General features: G+C 48.4%; 1 protein-coding gene across 1 annotated transcript in view; it reads right to left on the bottom strand.

The window, feature by feature from the left end:
- The window catches only part of DCDC2C (doublecortin domain containing 2C), a 108,537-nt gene extending 98,521 nt beyond the window's left edge, over window positions 1-10,016 (bottom strand). The window contains exons 1-2 of the mRNA XM_006034224.2: window positions 9,946-10,016; window positions 5,270-5,318 (exon numbers count right to left, since the gene is read on the bottom strand). Of these exons, the coding sequence (XP_006034286.1) occupies window positions 5,270-5,281 (12 nt within the window). The 5' untranslated portion in view covers window positions 5,282-5,318; window positions 9,946-10,016. The remainder of the gene's footprint in view (window positions 1-5,269; window positions 5,319-9,945) is intronic.
- Window positions 10,017-10,026: the final 10 nt, after the last annotated feature.

Raw genomic sequence — 10,026 nt, 5'->3', positions numbered from 1 at the left:
CATCCAGTTTGCTTTTGAAGGTGTTCAATGTAAGTGCTTGAACCACCTCCGGTGGCAGGCTGTTCCAGACCTTGGGGGCTCGGACAGTAAAGAAATTCTTCCTTATGTCCAGCCTGAAACGGTCTTGGAGTAGTTTATGACCGTTCAACCTAGTTGTCATCCCTTGGGGCGCTCTGGTGAACAAACATTCCCCCAGATACTGGGGGTCACCCCTGATAAACTTATAGGTGGCCATCAGATCACCCCTGAGCCTGCGCTTTTCCAGGCTAAAGAGCCCCAGGGCTCTCAGCCTGTTATCGTAGGGTCTGCTTCCCTGTCCTCTGATCATGCACATGGCTCTTCTCTGGACTCTCTCAAGCTTCTCCACATCCTTTTTGAATTGTGGAGCCCAAAACTGGACTCAGTACTCCAGCTGCGGCCTCACCAAGGCCGAGTACAAGGGGAGAATGATGTCCCGGGATTTGCTTGAGAAGCATCTATGGATGCAAGCCAGGTGGGGAGGTCAGGGTGCTCATGCCTGGCACAGGCACATCTCCAACCAGCGCTGCACAGGGGGAGGGAGTGGAGTCTGCCTTATCACCACAGCTCTGCTCCCTGAGCCTTAGACTGCAGCTCCAGCCCTGAAATGGAGCCAGCTGCTTCCCCCACTCCCTGCTATGCAGGTCCTGCACTCTGCCACAAGTGGAGGGAGCCCTGCCCCCTGCTTCCCCACAGAGTCCAGCACAAGGCTTCCTGGCTGCGAGTGCAGAGCTGCAGGCACAGCGCGGAGCTGTGATAGAGGCAGCTAGCACTGTGTTGGGGGTGAGAAGGGCAGCCCCATGGAGCCTGCCCGGTCGCTTCTACCCCCACAGCTCCACAGCGCACCTGCAGCTTCGCAGCTTTTAAACTTTTTAAATGTCTGTCCCTAGCCCCAGGGACTGGAAAAACTGATAGTGTGCTCAGGAACATAAACTCACAACCTCAGAGACCGGCACAAATTAAATAGGCATTATACACATATTTAAAAGTCCTACTGGAGAAATGGGCAACCCGTTTTACATGAGAAGTTACTAAACTAGGTATGTGCTGTGTGTGATGAAAACCATACTATGATGATTCTAATTCAGAGCCAAGAAGCACCCTGAGGAGTATAGTGTGTTAGGGGGCTCTGAAATTATGCTTCTGAGGTGATGGAGAGACTGAAACAGTTAAGAAAAGACTTTTTAAATATACCAGGCTATTCAGTTAGGCTACAGAAAGAGATCCAAAAAGCCTGAGCCTGAATTGATTCAATCTTTGCAGGTTAGTCTAACCTGGGTAGGCTGAACCAGTTTGTAACTGGAGAGATGTTCTGTCTGGACTGAGGAAATTCAGGTACATGCCTCCAATGGCTCTTGCTAGAGGCGGGGGGGTGCTAGAGCAGCCCTCCCTTCCCTTCCACTCTACTGAGCTGAGGGGGGCAGGGTGTGGCCAAGCCCTGGCAGGATGCTCTGATGAGGGAAGGGTGTAAACCCCCACCCTGCCTGCACCATCCCAGGCTTTTCCCTGCTGGTTGCTGAAAGGGCAGGAGTATTGCCAGACCCCAGCCCCAGGCTAGAACTCTGAGGCCAGGGAGGGGTGTGCAGTGCATGCATCTGTTGATGATACGGAGCTTTTCAATCTCCCTCTCCCTGCTTCTTTATACTGTCTGCAGCAAACTGACAGGCTAGCAAGCCAGCAGGGGGCTGATAACAGTGTTTATCACCTCATCAGCAAAACAATAGCCTCTCTCCATTAATTCAAACTCTTCTTAAACAGCTTACCAATTGACCTCTTGATTAGCTCCAAAAAGCCCTAAGCGTTCACTGTTCTGCCTGCCTGTCCCAGTGAAATTGGAGATACACACACAGACACCTCTCAGCATTAGCTAGCATACCACAAGCCTAGGGTCCATGGGGCTAGGGTCCGTGCTGTGGGAGATAAGGGCGGGGGTGGAATCCCTGCTTGTCCAGCAAGCAGCAATGGGGGGGACAGTAAGGCAGGGGGAAGCCAGGCAGACCTTTGTACCTGCAGTCTCTGCCGGAGCTCCAGCCAGGGAGCAGAGGGGAGGGGCCAGCTCTGTTGTGGAACACAGAGCCTCGCCTAGCCCAGAGAGCATGTTGGGATGCTTGGGGAGTCTGGTTTATCTTAAATCAGCAAGGAGTCTGGGACAGACATTGCATAAAATGGTTTGAGCCAAATCAGTTAAGTCTGATACTACATTCAACCAGGTTTATCTCAAATCAGTTTCAGCCATTTTCAAACTGGTTTATGTGTACTGAACATCTGTTCTGTTACAGATTTAAACCAGTTTCTGATCACTTAAACTGGTTTATGTGTAATCTCTGTCCCTAACCTTTGTCTGTGGACTGGACTCTAGAATTTGGTAAAAGTCAAGACAGTACACAGACATTCTGGAGATGGAAGTGTACAGGCACATGATTGTGTGTATGATTGTCCCTATAATCAGACTATGATGGCAGACACTGTGGCTACGTTCAAATGTTCAAGAAGTCCCTGGCGGAAGCACTCTATCACACTTTACTTAAAGCACTATAAGTTAATTAGGGAGCTCCAGCAGACCTCACAAGAGTGGCCCCTCTCCCAAGCCCTTCCAACTGGAGACTGTCTGCAGCAGCTGTGGGCCTCCTCCAGATTGCTGCACCTGGACATGGGTGGGGGGGGGGGGGGGGGAGAACCGGGGGGGGGGGAGAACCAGGCTGGGTCTGCACAGCAAGGGGGGTTCCTCCCCCCACCCTCAGTTCCTAGCATTGCCAAAAGCTGAGCCAGGCAGCCTTGTGCTGTAGCTGCTGGCTGGAGCTGTCAAGAAGCTGGGTCAGAAGGGATGTGTGGGAGAGGTAGCCCCATGCTGCAAGCCCCCCCCAGATTCCTGGGTCAGGACTTGGGTGAGGGACCAGGCCAGGTCTGCACAGCAGGAAGGCTCTCTTCCCCCAACCCCAGCTGTAGCATGAGGCTTTTGGCCACACCAGGAACTGGAGGTGGAGTGGGATGGGAGCCCCCACTGCCATGCAGACCTGGCTCGGCCACCCTAAGTCCCAACCCAGCAATCTGGCAGAGGGCCACATGCTACGGAGGCTCTCTCCCCCACATCCCCCTATCTCAGCCTCTTGATAGCTACAGCCAGAATCCAAACCCCTTTCCCCTGGGCTGGCAGCTGTGTACCACCAGGCCGGGAGGGCTGCGGAAGAAAGGGAGTCTCAGCTCTGTATGCCCGCAGCAGATCCAACCCCGCAGTGCGCTGCAGCCTGTCAGGTAGGGCCCCTTTCCCCCAGCTGCAGCTGTACCAGGAACTCTGATGGGAGGGTGGAAAAGAAGCCCCCTTACTGCAGGGGTGCCAGCCCTACCCCACAAAGACTCAAGCCAGGAAGCTGGGGAGGGGCGGGGGGGCACCCAGCAGAGAGACTCCTTTTCCACACACCCCTGCCAGAGTTCCCAATGCAGCACCATACTGCAGCTTCTGGCTGCAGGATGCAGAAGAAGATCCCCCGCCTGGGCTGCAGTGTGCCACAGGGTCAGGGATGCTGTGGGTAGAGAGACCCCCTCCTCTTCCCCCAGAAGCCAGGCTGCAGTTCACATCTGGCTAAAGGGAGGAAGTGGGGCTGGGATCAGAGGCTGTCACTGACTTGGGTCAATGACAGCTGAAAAGGGAGGGGGGCGGCAAGGCCGGCCCAGCCTCAGGCAGAGTAAAAAAGCTCTGCCCGAGGCTAGAGTGCAACCTTGTGCAGTGCTGCCTGGATGGCGGTGATCACACTCCAAGTTAACCCTCGATGAGATCTGGCACAGAAGTTAAATAAAGCCCTCTAACAGAAAGTATAATAACTCATCCATCAAAAGCTAATGAGTACAATCCACCATTTTTAAAGCACTCTAAAAGCTATGAAGATCTGTTCAGTTACAGCTTTAAAGTGCTTCCTGGGCAATTAACACATGGTAGCTGTAACATCTGTATCTGGCCTATAATACTAAATACAGTGTCATCATTCATTCAAAACACTAAGTACTGCAAGTATGAAGAGTACAACCCATTTACAACATCAGGATTGAGGCTGAAGGACCTATAGAATGATTAAAAAATGAAACAGCAGTTGTGGTATTTTTGAATAGGGAAAAAATCATTTTCCAGTTTAAAGGGGGGAGCAGTGGGAAAACACACCATCACAACCCAATTCATTCTCAGAGACTCCTTTTCCTTTCCTTCCTTGAGTTTCCTTGTTTCTCCAGGCCAGTGCAGCTACTCATGCAACTAAGGAATGTCATATTGTCTCACATACAACACACAGTTTTTCCAAAAAACAGTTGCTGGAAATTGGAGTGTAATATATACAAGGAAATGTGATAAAAGCAGTTCTGCCACTTAATGACCAAGAGCAAAAGTAAAGTCTACACATGATCTACAGGAAGCAGAACAATGAGAAGACTCAGCTCCTTAGCTGCTGCTACACAGTTATTTATTACAGGGAAAGATCTTTTCTTCATTTTGCCTTTCAAAAATAAGATGTGTATGTTATATGCTATCAAGTACAATAGTTACATATATGTTTGCAGGCATGAAACCAAAAATCATTACAGCATTTAGTACTTCTATCTACTCTCTCCTCTGATTTTTCCAGTCTTCACTTCTCATTTCTGTTTCACTTCCACCAAAGGTGGAGTGTGTGTGTGTGTGTGTGCGTGTAATACACACACGCGCACACACATATATATATAATATACAATATAAAACATGGGTTCAAATTTTAATTTTAATTTCCTGATGTATATCCTTAACCCTATGTTCATGGGTTATTTTTGTAACAGAAATGAGCAACCCTTATATTCAGACTAATGACTGCTTTCAAGCGCTAGTATTAATCAATGTCATCTGAAACAAATGCAGCTTCAAGTGCTAGCTGTACATCCTACCGTAAGAATACAAAAAGGTGAAATAATTACTCTTTGTTTGCTAAAATCCAGAAAAAAATTTCTTCCCTGCAATCTACTGATAATGAAGAACGGTGTTACAAAGAAGGAAAGCTACTACAAATAGCAAGTGTGCCACATCTTTGTACCTCAAAGGTAAACACAGGGAATCTTACATTTAGGATAACGGATTTCAGGCAAACTTCATCAGTATCATTACTATTATTATTGTACATTACAAATTAAATATTATTTTTATATGGTTTCAAATTACACGATAGAAACATCCAGCTAATTAATGATGACATTTTTTTGACAGTAACTGCAAACGGCAGTGTTCAGAGATACTTACCACATCTATCATCTTCTTTGGAGGTTTTTTGGTGCCTATATGAAGATAACTGCAGAGGGGAAAAGGAAAAAGGGAAATCAGACAAACACATCCACCCATTTCTGTAGTTAGTTGATAATTTAATAAAATACTTTGAAAATACCTTGATGCCCATTTCACCTGTAGGATTCAATCTACATAAGGATATAACCTACATAAGGATCAGGTGTTACTACTAAGGGCTAGGTGTTGCTCCATTAAAATCTGGCCTTTAATTCTTTAATCTCAGCACTTTATCTATGCTGAGAGGATAATACTACCTTGTCTTTGATCCTGGCTGTCTCATGCATCTAAAGCAGACTTAAACCCAAAAAACATGGCCCGTCTCTTAATATGCGTCTACATAATGCATAACACAATGGAACTTCCATCTCATTTGATGCTTCATCTAGGCACTACCAGAATATAAATAATACACACATTCTGTGTTAATATACTTGGCTGATATTGTAAGTGTAAAAGGACACTCTCAGACTACTGTTTTCATCTTCCACGTGGGCTTGATTAGGAGTACCACCTCTGAATGCTAGAAGCTGACTGGGAGAGGAACAGGGAGGAGAAAATTCTGGATATTTAGCAAATTCACCTTCCTGCTCAGCATCTACTTTCTACCCCTAGGAGAGACAGAATAGTGATCTAGAAGGAGCAATGGTCTAACCAAGGGGTCAGCAATGTATGGCTCATGGGCTACACCCATCCCACATGGATGCAGAGGGATTCAGCATTTCTGTGCTGGGGGCATCTGGATGTCAGTGAGAAGCAGCAGTGGTGGCAGCACAGCGGGGAGTACTGACTGCTGATGTGGCCAAGTGCGGCTCCAGCAACAGCAACACAGACCATCTTAGAAGTGGCCCATGCATGGAGTTAAACTCCACTAAATTTACCCCATTGCCAACCTCTGGTTTAATCCAGTAACTCATAGTTCTTAATGCTTCACAGGCACTCTGTTCAGCAGTTTACAGATCTGGACCCTGACACTATTTTTTACACTAATAAAATACCACTAAATTCAAATTTTCTAAATTCCCTTTTTTGTTTGAAGACTTCTTTTTCTCTGTCTGAGGGCTTTTTTGTTTGGTAAGGGTTTTATCCTTGTTATAACTAAATCATCTTCTCCTATGTCATGAACATTTTTGGTCTTATTTTGAAGAACCAATATAATATGCATGCAACTTACTGAAGGCTTTGCAGCAGCAATTAACTAATACTATTTCTAGAACTTGTTGACATCCATCAATAGTGAGTGGCTGTTTGGACTTGATAAGAAACTATATGCATTGATTGTTCATTAAAAAGTACTATGGACATTTCAGTTTCTTGTTCAAATTACAGGGAAAATAATCAGTGATGCTTTTGGTTATTCACCACAGGAACAACAACTAGTGAGCAACAAAGTTTTATTCAAGCACAAATATGGATGGCAATACAAAAAAAAGCAGCTCTTCTCTAAACATTTGTGCAAGCAAAAACATTTTCACGAATACATCTAAAAACAGCATAACAGAGGTATAACAAATGAGTATTATTGAACACTGCTTTGCAGCATTCAACCAGCCCCAGAAATACCCAGGAATAATCCAGTGGCTGCCTTTCCTGGTGTTCATTTTCCACATGCAACAAAAAGAAACAGACATGATCCTGGGCTGTTTAACTGCCAAGTACAACTTTCTTCACAGCAGCAGTGAAACTGGTGAGAATCTTCTTACTCTTTTGGTCTTGAGGTCAAGCAGAAGGCAGGCCAGACTAAATTAAAGAGGCATAGCATAAGTTTTCTTAAGCAGAGGGCTTACCCCATCAGAGGCTGTGAAGGCACATCCGATCTTCTTCTTGTGTCCTGTCACTATGTTCAAATTTGAATCCAAAAGCAGGCACATACAACTACTCAATCTATAGCCTTAGCACGGTCCTCACTGGTACATGGTTCATTTATACGTGGGGAGACCAGTAGGTATTCTAGTCTGAACTTTTCTTCCACATTTGCACATGGTGTTTGTTAGAGTATCCCCACAGTTGCATGTTAACTTGATTCACACTAACCCATACTCAGAGGCAATTCAAACTTCTTCATACTGGCCAAACAAACTGTAAGCCTGCAGACAGATGTTTGGCAGTTTTGATATTCATCCTAACTCCCTCCTGGGTCATCTCTGGTCATGACTGCCACATTTTTATTCATGTGGCTGTCGGTGTTTCATCCAGTCGCTGTATTGTAGAAAGGAAACTTGTGTGATTTTAGTCTACTGGGAGCCGCAACACAGCCATCATCTTATCTTCTTATCTTCAACCTGCCAGGCACCATTCTATTTCCCTTGCTACTGCTTTCCTGATGTCTGGAGAAGCAATTTGGGCAAGTAAGCAGAGACTCCTGATACTGGTTGATTTAAGGCAGCCAGTAATGAACCTGCAACTTTTTGTTCAGCAGTGTCTAACTTCTTTTTGTGAGCTAATCCTTCCCAAACTCAGCAGGTATATGCAGCCGTCGAAAAACAAAAGGCAAACACAGTAGTTCATAATACTGTTGGGTTGCTTCCCCATTAGGCGTGAATGAGCTTCTGTACTACATTGCTCCAGAATCTAACTTTGAACTTAATCTTTTCCATGCTTCCTTTATAGGACAGTGTGGACTCACATCACCCTTACACAGCCAGGATCCAGGCAGTAGGCAAGACCTACTCCATTCCAGGCTAGCTTGAGCTGCTCTGCTTCCAAAAGCTTATACTGGAGAGGGACAACCTTGTGGGCAGACCTGCTGCAACTCAGCCTCGCATCCTGCACCCTCCTCTCCCCCCAGGGCCATACCTGTCCCTTTTCCCTGCCTGACCTCCTGCTCTGCTTCCTGCTCAGCAGCATACTCAAAGGAGGTGCAGTGGCATGGCTGTTTCCTCCTTTCCAAACATGCCAGAGACTGAGGACTCAGAAGGTAAGCAACACCCCCTGCCTACCAGGCTTTGATCGAGGCATGTACCCTCTCTTCTTATTCCCCGCTCTCCTACTGGTGGGTGGGACAGCAGGGCAGCACAGCAGGGAAGAGGAGCTCCTGCCTGCTGAAGCTGGGCTGCAAAGGGACTATGTTCAGCCCAGCACTGTGGCAGCAGGCAGGCATGTACGTTTCCACTCCCTGCTTACTCCCCACAGGTGTTTCCTGCTAATCTGGAAGCAAGCATGGAGAGGGTGAACTTGCCTCCTGTCCACTGCCACCACCATTTTCCTGCCCCTGTTCTGCTCATGTCCCCATGTAGTTTCACTGGGCAGTGTCCACTGGCTCCTTGGATTTGTTTGAGGGCCAGTGGGCACTGGCCAGTGAGGTCTGCTCCTGTCCCCCCTTGGGGCACTCATTTTGAACCTTTTACGTTCACTCCCATCCCTGTTTTGTCTTATTTGTCCCAAGTGATCAGTGATATGCCCTTAGTGGCCCCCTCATCACCAGGGGCTGAGAGCTCTACATGGTGGCCTACCTTTGGGAATAGCACATCAAAAGGCCTGTCCATTGCAGGGTCATTTTCCTGCCCCTGGTCCACTCATGTCTTTGGGTAGAGTTTCACTGGTCGGCGTCCATCAGCTCCTTGGACTCATTCAAGGGCCAGCAAGCACTGGCCAGCATGCTGCTCGCTGCGCCCCCTTGGAGCGCTCGTTTGGACCCTTTCACCATCACTCCTGCCCATGCTTTCTTTGACCCCGGATTCAGCTGGCGCCTGCCCAACAGCCCCTGCTAATAATGGGGCAGGGGCTCAGCACCACTCAGCAGGCAATAAGCTTATGTTGTTGAGGGGGGGGGAATTTTTTTGTATTCCAAGTTGAATTAGCCAAATCAGTTCTAAGTCCTCTTGACTGAGCAAAACTCAATCGTTCAAACACCAGATGTGCTGCTATAACCAGCAAATATCCTCCTCCCCAGGCTTTTCAGGCAGATGCCCGCAATGGATTTGGAAGTATCCTATGTGCAGGCCCAAGCCCAGAGGCTTGGGGGTCAGATGCCCCCCTGACTCACTTGCCCTTAGCCAACGGCCACAGGAGCAAGCTAGGGAGCAGTCCCCCATTTCCATAAAGCAGGCATGTAGCGCGAGATCCTCCCACTGGACACTGGCCACTGGGAGGCTAATTATAAGACTCCTAGGGTGGCAGTGCATTACCATAAGCATCAGTCATGGAGAAGTGGGGCTGGAAGGGGCCTCCACAGCCCCACACCCGAGGCAGCGTGGCCCCTACCCAGAGCAGACAGGCCTGGGGACTGCACCACCCCCACACAGCCCAGGGCGAGTGGGAAGGAGCTCATCTCCCCCCAGGACAGCACCTGGCAGGCAGGAAGGGAGAGATGGAAGGGCAAGGGCAAGGACAAGGGCGGGGTGGAAGTAGGGTTGCCAACTCTGCTTGAATCTGTTCCTGGAGATTTCAGCACGCCACATACCGATGTTAATTACGGTGCATAGAATTTCGGTCAGGAAGGCAAATGCACCTTCCTATTAGTTTAAAATCCCACTGGACTATGGCATGCAGCAGCCTCAACACTGAATACCGATTTGAATGGAGACCCTCTCCCGGCCGGGTGCCTGGCAGAAACCTCCCGGAGGACGCCAAACCCGGCCGGGCCGGGAGTGGGGGAGGGAAGAGGAGGGGGGAGGCTGCAGCCCCGCACTCACTCGAGCTTCTTGAAGCGCTCGGGGCCGGCGGCCACGTAGCAGGCGCCGGGCTGCAGCTCGTCGAGGCGGTGCACGGGGCGG

Source organism: Alligator sinensis, unplaced genomic scaffold (genome assembly GCF_000455745.1).
Source record: "Alligator sinensis unplaced genomic scaffold, ASM45574v1 scaffold2_1, whole genome shotgun sequence".
Taxonomy (NCBI): domain Eukaryota; kingdom Metazoa; phylum Chordata; order Crocodylia; family Alligatoridae; genus Alligator; species Alligator sinensis.
This window is presented reverse-complemented; position numbering and strand designations above follow the sequence as displayed.